Source organism: Anabrus simplex, chromosome 8 (genome assembly GCF_040414725.1).
Source record: "Anabrus simplex isolate iqAnaSimp1 chromosome 8, ASM4041472v1, whole genome shotgun sequence".
NCBI lineage: Eukaryota > Metazoa > Arthropoda > Insecta > Orthoptera > Tettigoniidae > Anabrus > Anabrus simplex.
In genome coordinates, this window is record NC_090272.1 from 224,877,615 (window position 1) to 224,892,165 (window position 14,551).

Sequence of the window (14,551 nt, forward strand, 5' to 3'; positions counted from 1 at the left end):
ACCATTCTATGTTCCTATCTTTCTATACTTATGTGAAGTGTAGAAGGTCTTACCTGACAGAAGCTGGAGTTCCACGGTTGACCGTCTCGTCAGCTGCTGTGTAGGAAGCACTTCCTCGGTTCCTTGCTGGAGCTCTGCCAGTCACAAGATACACTTTACCAGCTGTTTACACTTAAAACATTATCTAGAGACTTTGAACATCCATTCATCTGCATTATTTGATTACTTTGTTTATTAAATTTATTTATAATATCAAAAAATACAATTATTACACCAGAGCCACCCATTCAAATTATGGACACCAAAACAAATATTTTTTACAGACTCTACAGATATTTAATTAACATCTAAAGTTGTAAAATTTTAATTAAAAATACTAAGATGGCTATATTGTATTATGCTTAGAAAATATGGAAAATTTTAGATAGGTATTGTTTAAACTAGGGAAGTAAACAAAAACCCATAGTTAATAAATATTTTATACCATAATCAATTTGTAAATATTACAAGAATTTAAAACTATTTATGAACCAGTATTAATCTTGCAGTCTATTGAAAGATAAAGTCAGTGTAGAAAACCAATATTTAATTGTACATGTTAATCAAATTTTAAAGCTCACAATCTTCATAATATTTACTCATGCATACATAATGGTTATCTAATAGCCTGCCTGGTGGCCATGATCATTAAGGCGTTGAAGTCTAAATGGTATGACACCATGCTTACCCGGTTTGAGTCCCGTTGATCAAAAAAAATGTCACCATCAGAATGTTGGCTAGCAGGGCAGGAGAGATGTTGGTATACAATTTGTAATCACTGGATTACATGCCAAAAGTCTGGATTAAATTCCAAGCCTCTCTGCTGTGCTCATATGGAGCGGAGGCATATGACGCTGTTGATGATGATTTGTCCGTTGCATGGAGACGTAAAGCCTGAGCTGACCCCTTGGTGCTAATAAGGCTATGTGCCAGCACACTGGGTTTCACCCTCTCCCTTCCAACTATCATTTCATCTCATTAACTCCTCTTATGAGGTGCACATCAGGAAGGGCACCTGGTCATAAAAACTTGCTATGAAGTTTCATACCGCTTCATACACGACTCCATAGAGGAACAGGACAAGGGTTGGACATACGTACGCATTGGTTATCTCACCATTTAGCATTATCCTTTTAAGCAAGTTTATATATACACTTACTGGATAACATTCTTAGATTTTAGGCCCTTTCTTGATATTAACAAGTTTATATGATTGCTGACCAATTTTAATTTACTGCTACCATATTCAGAAATTGCTACATTAACAGGGAGAAATGTGAAATTTTTAAAATGCGTTTCACAACTCTGTGGAAATGCACTGGAGTTTTACTATTTTATTGTTTATTTATTTTTATTTAGCATATGGTTTTTAGTGCTGGGAGTGTTCGTGGACATGTTTAGCTCATCTGGTGCAGGACCTTCTATTTGACGCCCATAGACGACCTGCATATCTGATGTGAAATTATTATGATGATTATTATAATGAGGTAAAGAGAGGTTGAAGTCCGCCTCTATGGTGTAGGCCCAGGTTCGATTCCTGGCTCTGCCACAAAATTTGAAAAAGTGGTACGAGGGCTGGAACGGGGTCCACTCAGCCTCGGGAGGTCAACTGAGTAGAGGTGGGTTTGATTCCCACCTCAGCCATCCTAGAAGTGGTTTTCCATGGTTTCCCACTTCTCCTCCAGGCAAATGCCAGGATGGTACCTAACTTAAGGCCACGGCTGCTTCCTTCCCTCTTCCTTGTCTATCTCTTCCAATCTTCTCATCCCCTTGCAAGGCCCTTGTTCAGCATAGCAGGCGAGGCCGCCTTGGCGAGGTACTGGTCATTCTCCCCAGTTGTATCCCCGACCCAATGTCTCATGCTCCAGAACACTGCCCCTGAGGCGGTAGAGGTGGGATCCCTCACTGAGTCCGAGAGAAAAAACCAACCCTGGAGGGTAAGCGGATTAAGAAAGAAAGAAAGAGAGGTAGAAACCTGGTGTCAGCGCATAGCCTACTCCTGTTCAATAATACCAGGTGTCTGCTCAAGGCTTAACATCTCCATCTGATGGGCAAATCACCATCAACAACAGCATATGCCCTCACTGTGGAGAGGTCTGGAATTGAATCCAGGCTTTTGGCATGCAATCTAGTGATTAGAAATTGTATCTCTCACACCTTGCTAACCAACATTCTGATGGAAATTTTTTTTTCTACTAATGGGATCTAAACCATCTAACCATAGTGAAGACTTCTTGGAGGGTTCTGTGGAGGGCAGAAATTATAGAGCCAGTCCTAGGCTGAAGTACACTGGACAACTAATGGAGGAGATGGGCTGCCAATCCTGGTACAAGACAGCAACTCTTGGAGAACTGTTGTCAACCAACATCTGGGTTGACAACCGCAGAAGAAGAACCATGGTGTTAGACTATAGAGACTTGACACAGGTAGGCATCATCCTACCGATTTAAATGTATTGACACACACCATGCATGAGTGTGAAACTAAACAATTTTAATTCTGCATACTTACAATATGAACATAAAATAGAAGGCTGATGATTAATTATTAAAAGACACTGTTTTCAGCATGCCAGGCAATTCAACAATCAATTATCTACTCTCTGATAAAAGATATCCAGACACCTACCTGGAACTATCCTCTATGAATTCCTTGGAAATCCTGCTCAGCAGACAATAACATGGTGTGTGCCCATTCTTAGTCTTTATTAAAGGTTCAATTCAGCAGGGGAGACTTTTCTACCACATGTCAGAACATCTCCAGGTGAATGGCAGACCATTCTACCTTCAGTACAGTAGCAAAGTTAATGGCAAGTCATCGTAGTCTGGAGCCAAGTTGCCATTCTAGTTCTCCCAGAGATGTTCGATTGGATTGAGGTCAAGGCTCTAGGCTGGTCAGTCCATTTTGGGAACCTCATTGTCTACAAACCACTTATGGAAGGCAGGAATTATTATGCTGAAATACACAGGCATCATTTTGAATGGCAAAAGGTGTGGTTTATGGGCAGGTGCCCGAGTCTTAAAACCGAGTCTTTGTATCTCCCAGTGCACATTTTATTGTAATGGCAATGTGAAACAGACTGTTGACAGTATCACATGATGTCAGGTCATTTTTCCGTACCACTTCAATGTTGGACGGCACCTGTCCTTTAATACATGCTTCCTACATAATCATTCTTTTGTTTTGGATGTGTTTTTCCATTTCCACTTGACAATCATGTCCTTGAGAGTGGACTTTAACAACTTGAGAAAGACAGAAATGGACCAGACAACTACCTCTTCTTCTAGGCCTTTTCCCAGTTACCTGGAGTCGTCACTTTGTGTGGATTCAACTCAGTCCGGATGTCTTTCTTGATTCCAATGCTATGTGGAGGGATGTAATAACTCCCGCACATTTCTGTGGTGGTTTGTAGTGTGTGCAGATGAAGATGTGTATTGAGACAAATACAAACACCCATTCCCCTAACAGACCCGACCTGGAATCAAAAGCCAGGGCCCTCTGCCATGACCATTCAGCCAAGGAGCCAGAATGACTGATTACACTGTGAACAGAGTTTGCCTTTACTTAGATATGAGACTTATTTTTTGCTCATTTTTGGGTGGGGAATCCAAATATGACTTCAAATATGTACCCTCCAAAATCATTCAAACTGTATACACAGAATGGAAAGTAAAGGAATAAAGTTCAATTCAAACAGCAATTTTGTTCACACAAAGGATAAATATATAGCTTTTCTTGGAGTGAAATCTGTGGACAATCCCTCTGAATACTCCAGCAGTAGTCAGCCAGCATATGTTGACCCCATCTACCCTGATAGCATGCTTTCATGACCTTCAAATCTTGGTCGTTCACCTCGTTCATCACCGGTGGCACCAAGATTTCCAGGGAATGCATCTAGATGACTAAGCAGAGAATGCACCTTGATGCTTATGTTGCATCCAAGCATTTTGTATGAGTCCAAGAGTTTCTGGATCATGTCAATGTAATTCTCTGCTCATGTATTTCCAAGAAAGTTCGTGACAGTGGCCTTGAATGATAACCAAGCATGTCTTTCCAGTTATGTCATTGTACCAATGAAATGTGGATTTTTGATCAGCTGTCGAATCTGTGGACCAATCAAACACACTGGCCTTTATTTTTTCATATGACAGGCCAGGAAATGCAGTAAGGAAACACTTAAAACAGTCTCCTTCAGTTTTCAAAGCTTTCACGTACTGCTTCATGAGCCCCAGTTTCAAATGCAAAGGTAGGAATAAAATATTTTTTTCTGTCAACAAGTGGCACATGTAGATTGTTTGGATCACCTGGTTTGATGGCAGATTGTACAAATCGCTTGGAGATGTGGCAGAAAAAAACTTGATATGATAGAAAAAACCAAAGGTTGTTTCAAAATCAGGGTCCATATCGCAAGTAGATAAGCTGTAGAGAAAATACCTGACATGATACAAGAAAACTCATTACAGATTCAAAATCAGGATGTCTGTTTTAGTAAATATCAGCATGAAAATTGAAGTCAACAGAAAAGAAGTTTAAAATTGTTCACCTGTATTATGACATGGAGTCCTCAGCCACCGTTTATAGCAGCATTGTCAGTCGTAGCGACATCTAGGCTCTAGTTTATGTGAATTAAGGTGTATGTAGATACTTTTGAGTAGAGTGCACACTATATTATAGCAGTAAGTGACATTTAATATAATAGGCCTACTTTCTTTTTCCTTCAGGATGCAACCAGACTGTGTGCTTATAACCTAATACACAGACCTAACAACATTTTGTGAATCTGGGCTTTGAGCCCAGATACTCTCTCCCCCATGGGTGGCTCTGGTTCTACTCATTCTTTTCTCTCATGCTCTACAGAATATCCATGCAGGCACATTGTAAGCCTCTGTTTAGAGTACATGCCTTTAATGTTCACACTCATTCCAACAGTCTCTTACTTCTTAACCACACAATTATATTTTTATAGAAACAGAAATTAAACCAGCCTTACGATGCAAAGATGTTTCTAAAAAAAACTTTCAACAGTCAACGGGAAATACACAAAATAATGCAAACCTCTATTATAGAAGGCATGCCATACTTTTCAAACACATTAGTGAAGGGAGATTATGGAAAGAAAGGGGGGGGAACACAACTTAAGTTGAAGTACACAAAAAGTTGACTGATTTCATCTTTGGATCAAGGAACCATATTAGTTGTTTGCCACTTGGTCAACATTTTTCCTCTCTTATTACCTCTCATTATTGTTGCTGTGACCTGAGAATTTTAGCTGCATCAAACAATCATATAACTCTGTTTTTCAGAGAAAAAGCAAACTGTTGCAAGCAAGAGTGATATATATCAGGGAGATAATTCATAACTACTATGACATAAGAACCATATAAACTCTCCCCTAACAAATCCTTGACTGTTTATATTTGATGCAGCAGAAGCAAGCCATACATTTTCTGACTGACATACAGAATGTTTGTGAACATAAAGAGGATGTTGTTAGTTGATGACACTGCAGGCAAGCTGCATGCTCTCTTGCTAAAGCTTGTGGCATGCAGGCACACGAGATGAATGGATGATACAAGGTTGAATGCTCTGGGGAGCTCATATTACAAGTCACTGAGTATTATCTGCTCATGACTTGTGCTATGGCTTCCAGATATTACAGTCATTATCAAGAACATAGCAAAATATGCAGACAGAACTTAAACAACCAAGGATACATGACAGACTTCACTTCAGTAAAATGATTTTGGCATAACACAACCCACATGACAAGAACAACTGTGAGGGATATTATATCAATGTTTCTCAGCCTGCAAGGATAGAGATTTGGTTATGAAACAGTGTGGGACAGACCCAGTTTCCAAATGAATAAATTACTGATGATTAGTGAAAGGACTGTAAGGTGCAGCACCTTTCAAAAAATATAGCTATTTTCATACTGATAATTCAATATATGTATTTGGGGACATGAAATGAAGCAAAATAAACACAATTTGTTACACCTTTTTTTTTTTGTGAGATTACTACATGTTGCCACCTTTTCCCTTCTATTTCATGTTTCAGTACATTTCCCCCCCCCCCCCCACTTTTATCTGAATTTTTAAAAGACTAGAAAGAATCTGTTTTCTCTTCTTCAACACATTTTCTTGGCCAAAACTTTGATAAAAACAAATGCTTCATTTGTGCCCTAGATGCAACGGACGCAGCAGTTATCAGGCAGGTCCAACAATTACTCAAGTACAAAGACCTAGAGTTGGAACTTTTTGCAGTGCATAGCTACAAGTATTTGCCTGATATGATTTAGAGTTCGGAAGAAGTTGATGAGTGTTTGGGAATTCGAATTAAATTTGAAGAAACTCCCTTTACGAGTGCTGACAAGATATGCTCCATTGGTTTCTGTAGGTGTCAAACGGAGTTTCTCTATCTATCTCTCTCTCTCTCTCTCTCTCTCTCTCTCTCTCTCTATATATATATATATATATATATACACACAAGTATAAGAATCTACCGAGCTCAAAGCGCCAGCGACTTACTATCAAAAACATTGAAATGTTGTGTGCAATCCAATACAACAAGTTTGTTAATTATTGGAACCCAGTAAATGGGATAAGGAAAGGTCATGTAACTGGTTTAAACCCTAATAACATGATTTCATCAACACCTTTTTTGGCATCTTTTTTGTCTGTATTTTTAGAACTTTTCTCCCCTTTTCTGACAATACTTCCCACCTTAACCCTTAAATGTGCAATTTATTATTTCTTTCAAATATTTTTTTTCTTTCCAAAAAATATTTCTTTCAGAAAAATATTTAAAAAAATAAATATGCTTTAAATTTATTTGGATCAATAAAACGTTAAGAGTTTGGAATGTCTTACGTACCGGTATATGCAAAACTGTACGATTACTGTGGCTACTGCAACACTTCAGAAGTAAAAAGCAAGTAAATTTTCCTTTGCACATATACAATGCTGTGCATTTAAAGGTTAAAATCCTTTCCCTATTGATGATGTTCTGAATTCATAGTGAAAAGGTAAATATGGTAGCATTAAAGAAGATTTTGGCAGAAGAAGGCTAATTATCAGGACTAAATAGAGGAATAGTACATGGAAAAACATGACTTAGGTATGAAACATAATCATTAATAAGGGAAAAACTGGTGGAGATTTTAGATGTTCCTTAGTGCCTTTGCCATGAGAAAGAAACTATTGATCAACTGGAAATAAATAGGAACATACAAGAGTTAAACACAATAACAGGTCAGCACTGGAAGAGGTAGGGAGCAACGGAAAAGGAGGCAAACATTAACGTGAAAACACTATAGTACAAGGACAATCTGTACATCTTCAAATAGATAGGCTCAGCCCTCTGATGACCTCGTTTCTGCTTCCCAGCGAGCTTCAACACACTGTATGTAACTTGTTTGTTCTTTACAATTACTTACAACAGAAACAAAATATATGCCAAAAGAATTCTACTGCAGTGAGTACATCTTGTGTCGCTCTAAAACTCTTCAGAATTGTTACATATCTTCTTTCTCTTTTCTGTAACTGAAAAACAGATGGTGTGGAAGATGGTGAGGTTTATAATGAAAGGTGATGGGTGGGATGAATTACTACACATTATATCTTTAGAAGCAAATGCCACATTCTAGCAACACATTCATGCATTAAAGAAAGCAATGATTATGTAGTATTGACTGTTATAATATTTCCTGACATCATGAATTCTACAGCAGTATGTATTTCTTGAAGACAGCAGTTTGTGTGAGTCAGCAATGCAGTTTCACATGCTTGTTTTCCAGCTTTGACATGCGTAGCGTGTTGGGCCACAGGCTAGCTAGAAGATAGAACTAAAGCATAGAGTATTGGCATACCTGGCTGGAACGGGAGTGGTTTGACTGTCAGGTGAGGCTGTTGTAGGTCTAACTCTGCCATCAAAAAGTAGAAACAATTTCTTAATTTTACAGCATTGGAGGGCAACTCAGAACAAGCTACTAAATTCATTTATATTATTTTAATGTCATAAGTACTTTTTTTTGGAAAATTGATTCTGAAGAAAATAAATAGAGCTCAAGAATAGCTTGAGGTGCCATACCTCAGTTGTGGTTTCTCGGTGCATCCTGTATTTGAATTGGTTTCAACTTCATCATTGCAAGAAGTCTGTTTATTGCCTCTGGCCCTTGATCTAGTTGTAGTGCTTTCCAACTGTGCTATCGAGTTGCGGGAGAGAGAGCGTGAACTAGTCAGGGAGTCAGAATCAGAGTCAGAAAAGTCATTACTGTCTACAGAAGCTTTGAGTGATGGTTGTCTGGCAAATTCAACCTCCTTAGAAGGAGCAGAATTAGAAATAAGTTTTGCACTTCGCTGACTTGAGCGAGCTACAGATATTATGTCAACTTGAGGATTAGAATCACTTCTTCCACGGGAAGGGGTGTTTGCTACTTTCCTTACCGAACTGTCCGATTCTGAGGCTGAGGCATTAAATCGAGTGGGCTCTACGTCTTCAATGGTAATCACCTCAGAACCACGTGCTGAAGCTCTTGAATTCGGAACGTCAGCAACAGCAAAAGACTTGCCAGAAACACGTCGTGGTGTGTTTTGACTGCGGGAACTTTGGCTTGATCTTGATGAAGTAACAGGAACAACCTCAGAGGTTCCTCGTCGATTGCCGGAATCATTTGAAGTCAGTGAAACACGTCGGGAATTGGCTTGGTTTCGACTTGTCTTTGTATCTGGTACAAATGGCTCATCCAGGGATAAAGCTGCTGTCAGTGTTACTCTACGTGGGGCAGGTTTTTGTTCTGAAGTCTGTCTAGGACTGGGTGTAGGTCTGGAATCTGAATTTTGAGATGGAAGGTTCCACAGGGTCTGGAATTCCTCAGGAATATTAGCCTGTGTAGACCGTGTTGTTTGTGGTGTTGTGGCTGCTTCTCCTCTTTGTCTGGTCTGTTGTCTGCAGAAGGAAGAAAGAAATAAACAATCTGATTTGTCTGCAGAAGAAAGAAAGAAATAAACAATCTGACTGGAGCAAGAGAATTATCTAATTATGTTTTAAGAAGCAATGTAAGGAGGATGCATTAAGGCACTGCCGAACCTGGTAGCTCAGTGTAGTTGAGTCTCACATTGCCGAGGACTTGTTTTTTTCTTGCATGCGTCCTCCTTTTTCTATGACTGAGTGGGGAAGATGCAAAAGGGAGCCATGAAGGAGAAGTAGAATCTCATCCCTAATAACTAACCTACGATATGCATATCGAGCAGAGAAGAGAATCTGATCAATGTAACAACAAGAAACATTTCTGGAATCTTAAAAGTATATCTGTGGAATGAACAATAAGTTTGTCCAAAACTCCAGACAATTCCCATGATAGTAGCATACTTTAGAGTTTGGTCATTAAAAAACATGATAGTTAACTTTAAGATATAAAAATATGGTTGTGTTCTAGGTATTTAGATGTACAATTTGATTGAAAGATCAGATTTTGAGTGTAAATTAAACTTCAGTCTGCTAAGAATTTATAAAATAACTTTCATGTCACTTAGGATAAGGAAAAGTGCAGTAATGAAGGGTTACTTATGAAGGCAAGAATTCTAAGACACATGCCGTGGTAAGTCCTCTATCTTATTGTTTTGATTTAGAGCCTATATCTAACTTTGTCTGATGATCATTTTGTGCCAGTGATTGCAACAAGCCTACAGTGCTATTAATGCTTATTTAAGTGAAATATTCTTGCAGTGCTTGCAAATTGTGAGTCATATGGTAACCAAGTATCCAAGCTTAGCCTGGCACTGCTTCTAATTATTTATACCTTTACATCTATCCTGCTTGACTTTTGTTGCCAAACTCTCATTTATTTCTGACCCCTATGGTATTAGGTTTTGAGAAATCAAGGGAAACTTTCATTTTCCCATCCTTCATGACCCTCTCTTTTCCTTACCTGTTACCCTCAAGCTTCACGAGACTGGAACTCTTCCTCCCTGTTTAAATCATGAGAATGATGATCTTGAAGATTGGTCACTTAAATTAAACCATTAGTGAATTATCAGGATGAACGATAATCATTTCTTACCACAGCAACAGACAATAATTTACTTGAGTGATGTCATTCTATTATTTTATTAATTTACATATCTTTTTCATAAAATTTGTCTATTTCATTTAGTAATTTCTATGGATTGCCTTATGATCAAAATAGCCAGATTTTTTGATAAATAATGTTGATAAATAATGTAGCCTATGTGATATTGATATAAAAGATTATTTCATATCTTTGATCCTTGAAAACTGTTTATATTCAAATATACTTGAAAAGGATGTAACAGGCACAAGCTATAGAGAAGTACATCACTTAATCTCATCCTGATGATGTAACCCTGAAATATTTTATGCATTTCCAATTAGTGAAATAAATTTAAGGTTCTCTTCTGGGAATGTAATTCTTTATAAAATATTTTTTCTACAGTCTTGAATTCCACAAGATGTGTGTTCTATGTGCGAAAGCTGCTGTTACTTGCTATAGGTTTCCTATCTTCCTCTAGAAAGGAGAAGAGCACTGCAGTTGTAGCAGTGCCCTGATCCTCCCTTCTGACCTTGAAAATCCAAGAGAGGGCCACATGGAAGTCTCACTCCAGCTTGTACCTATATCTGTATGGTTTTGATGGTATATTACTGGTACTGAAAGTAGAATGGTTGTTATGATTTTTCTCTGTTTAATATTGTGCTGTGCAGAAAGAGTCACACATGAACTTTCCTTGTCTAGGAAAATGTAAATCATGTTTTATGACCAAACTCTTGTTACACATGATCAACAAAAATAGGGAAATGGAGATGGTTGTCTGTATTAACTAGCAGATGATAGATGACACTAGACACAAAATACGGCCTTGAGATCAAACCCAGGAGAGGAGGTTGGATTCTTGAAGGGCATAAGAAAGTCTACTCGTTCCATATCATTCAATAACGGTAGCCTATGTAAAAGATCTCTGGTAAGACAGTCAATGTTTACCCAACAAAATTAATTAAAAGCTTCACAATAGGTCATCAGAAGAGTTTGGACTTTTCTGTCTTTGGGTAGAATAGGACAGAACATCAAAACAGACACACAGACAGCTTACATGGCGTGAAATCAAAATGCTCGCACACGGTAGGTGAGGCATTCCCACTAACTAACTTTACAGTTTTCGGAGATATCGGGGTACCGGAATTTTGTCCCTCAGGAGTTCTTTTACATACCGACACGAGGCTATTGTATCTGAGCACCTTCAAATACCACCGCTGTATCGAACCTGCCAAGTTGAACCCAGAAGTTCAGCACTCTACCGTCTGAGCTACTCAGCCCGGCTGGTGTTCTTATTTCTTACTTACTTTCTTCATTATGCCCAATTATAGAGCGCGTTTGAACTTGTTAGCTTGGTCTGACAGCTTTACCTTCTTCTTTTTCTTCTTCTTCTACCAAGCTCGATAGCTGCAGTCGCTTAAGTGCGGCCAATATCCAGTATTCGGGAGATAATAGGTTTGAACCCCACTGTCGGCAGCCCTGAAAATGGTTTTCCGTGGTTTCCCATTTTCACACCAGGCAAATGCTGGGGCTGTACCTTAATTAAGGCCACGGCCGCTTCCTTCCCACTCCTAGCCCTTTCCTGTCCCATCGTCGCCATAAGACTTATCTGTGTCGGTGCGACATAAAGCAACTAGATCTTCTTCTTCTTCTTCTTCTTCTTCTTCTTCTTCTTCTTCTTCTTCTTCTTCTTCTTCTTCTTCTTCTTCTTCTTCTTCTTCTTCTTCTTCTTCTTCTTCTTCTTCTTCACCTCCCAAAATCTCTTCATGAATTCACTGTGATGTTTTCTTGATTCTTCTGTCCACTGTTTACCAGTGGTCTCTAGCTTTTTCCACAAATGTGTGATTTGCAACCAGAATTTCAAAGAATTTACAGTTTTATTTTTTTATGGTGCCATCTGTAGCCTTTATTTGTTGTAAATCCTGCTTAATATCTTCAAACCAGTTGATCTTGACCTTCTTTGAATTGATTATATAGCTAATAGTTTTTTAGCAAATCTATTTTTGTCCATTCTACAGATGTCACCATAGAATTTCAAGCGTCTCCTAGTACGGCATCAGTAAGCTTATCTGTTGCTGTGTACAGATTCATAGTTTTTCTTTGAATCCATATGCAATTTACATGAGTGGGACAATATATTTTCCTGAGAATTTTTAATTCTTGCTTTACAATTTTGTCAGTTTTAGAGTGGCGACCTAGAGATGTAGTTTCTGAGGCATATAATGCTTCTAGCAAAACAACTGTCCTATAATGACAAAGCTTTGCATTATGCGATATCACTCTTTTATTATAGTGATTCCATGTTACTCTATACACTTTCGGGAGTTTGATGCCTCTGTCTAAATTGGCTTTAATGTCCAGTCCAGATGGTGGTATGACTCCTCTGAGATACTGTATTTGAAGGAAGACACATATGAAATTATCCCATATTTCGTCTGTGGGGGAGATCTCCTGATATGTTGATGTATATTTTCCATAAAATGAGTTTTCTCATACTATATGTGATGCTATCTCATGTTACTGCTCTAAGGCATACCTGGTTTCTTCGCTAGTCTTAGTTATGATAGCTAGATCATCAGCAATGCCAGGCACTTCACCTTGATTCTCTCTCTCAAAGTTCTTATGTTTATACCTTCGATTAATTTTTCCCGTTTTCTGATGACTTTATCTAACACTAAGTTAAACAGAATTAGGGAGCGGCCATCTCCTTGGAGAACTTCTGTACCAAAAGGCTCAGATAATTCACTAAGAAGCTTTACTTTAGATGTTATGTCTGTGAGAGTCTGGCAGATTAGTGTTCTTGTCTTCCTATTAAATTAGGACAGACATAAGCTATGGGAGCGTAGTGCAACAAATACATTAATGGAAATGCTAGTAAGGCTCATTTCACATGGTACAACCTGATGTATTTTTGATCTTGGAAAGGAACAAATGAAATTACTTGGACAAGGGAGGGGAGCAGAGAACAGAGTGGATTCTGCTGTTCGAATCATTCAAGACCAAGAGTGTTAATTTTTGAAAATCTTTTGACTTTGAGTTGCCAAGGTTTTCTGACAAATTTAAGTTTAATGATCATCTTTCTGCACCTGTGGTCTCTTTAAAAATTACAAAAGCTCGGCACAGAGGATCGGATATGGAAATGATAACAGTACAGCTTTGAAAATGCTAGAATTGTTTCAGTGTATTTAATATGCCATATGCTGTGTGTGATGAAGCACACAAAGTTTGGGGGCATGAAGTAATTTAATAGGGAGGGTTAATGTAAGGACTAGCCCTTTATGTTCATGAATAACGTAATGCCAGCATAAGAAATGAAGCAGTAGGCTATGAGAAGAAAAAAATGAAATGGCGTATGGCTTTTAGTGCAGGAAGTCTCCGAGGACAAGTTCGGCTTGCCAGATGCAGGTCTTTTGATTTGACACCCGTAGGCGACCTGCGCGTTGTGATGAGGATGAAATGATGATGGAGACAACACACACACCCAGCCCCCTTGCCAGCGAAATTAACCAATTATGGTTAAAATTCCCGACCCTGCCGGGAATCAAACCCGGGGCCCCTGTGACCAAAGGCCAGCAATCAATCAATCAATACTGATCTGCATTTAGGGCAGTCGCCCAGGTGGCAGATTCCCTATCTTTTGTTTTCCTAGCCTTTTCCTAAATGATTTCAATGAAGTTGGAAATTTGGAGGTTTTCTGACAAATTTAATTTTAATGATCATCTTTCTGCACCTGTGGTCTCTTTAAAAATTACAAAAGCTCGGCACAGAGGATCGGATATGGAAATGATAACAGTACAGCTTTGAAAATGCTAGAATTGTTTCAGTGTATTTAATATGCCATATGCTGTGTGTGATGAAGCACACAAAGTTTGGGGGCATGAAGTAATTTAATAGGGAGGGTTAATGTAAGGACTAGCCCTTTATGTTCATGAATAACGTAATGCCAGCATAAGAAATGAAGCAGTAGGCTATGAGAAGAAAAAAATGAAATGGCATATGGCTTTTAGTGCAGGAAGTCTCCGAGGACAAGTTCGGCTTGCCAGATGCAGGTCTTTTGATTTGACACCCGTAGGCGACCTGCGCGTTGTGATGAGGATGAAATGATGATGGAGACAACACACACACCCAGCCCCCTTGCCAGCGAAATTAACCAATTATGGTTAAAATTCCCGACCCTGCCGGGAATCAAACCCGGGGCCCCTGTGACCAAAGGCCAGCAATCAATCAATCAATACTGATCTGCATTTAGGGCAGTCGCCCAGGTGGCAGATTCCCTATCTGTTGTTTTCCTAGCCTTTTCCTAAATGATTTCAATGAAATTGGAAATTTATTGAACAACTCCCTTGGTAAGTTATTCCAATCCCTAACTCCCCTTCCTATAAATGAATATTTGCCCCAGTTTGTCGTCTTGAATTCCAACTTTATCTTCATACTGTGATCTTTCCTTATTTTATAAACGCC

The 14,551-nt window shown here is 38.7% G+C and overlaps 1 protein-coding gene across 1 annotated transcript in view; it reads right to left on the bottom strand.

The window, feature by feature from the left end:
- Cda5 (Chitin deacetylase-like 5) overlaps positions 1 to 14,551 on the bottom strand; it is a 258,804-nt gene that overhangs the window by 29,691 nt on the left and 214,562 nt on the right. The window contains exons 11-13 of the mRNA XM_067152713.2: positions 8,131 to 8,988; positions 7,910 to 7,963; positions 54 to 134 (exon numbers count right to left, since the gene is read on the bottom strand). Coding sequence (XP_067008814.2) covers positions 54 to 134; positions 7,910 to 7,963; positions 8,131 to 8,988 — 993 coding nt within the window. The remainder of the gene's footprint in view (positions 1 to 53; positions 135 to 7,909; positions 7,964 to 8,130; positions 8,989 to 14,551) is intronic.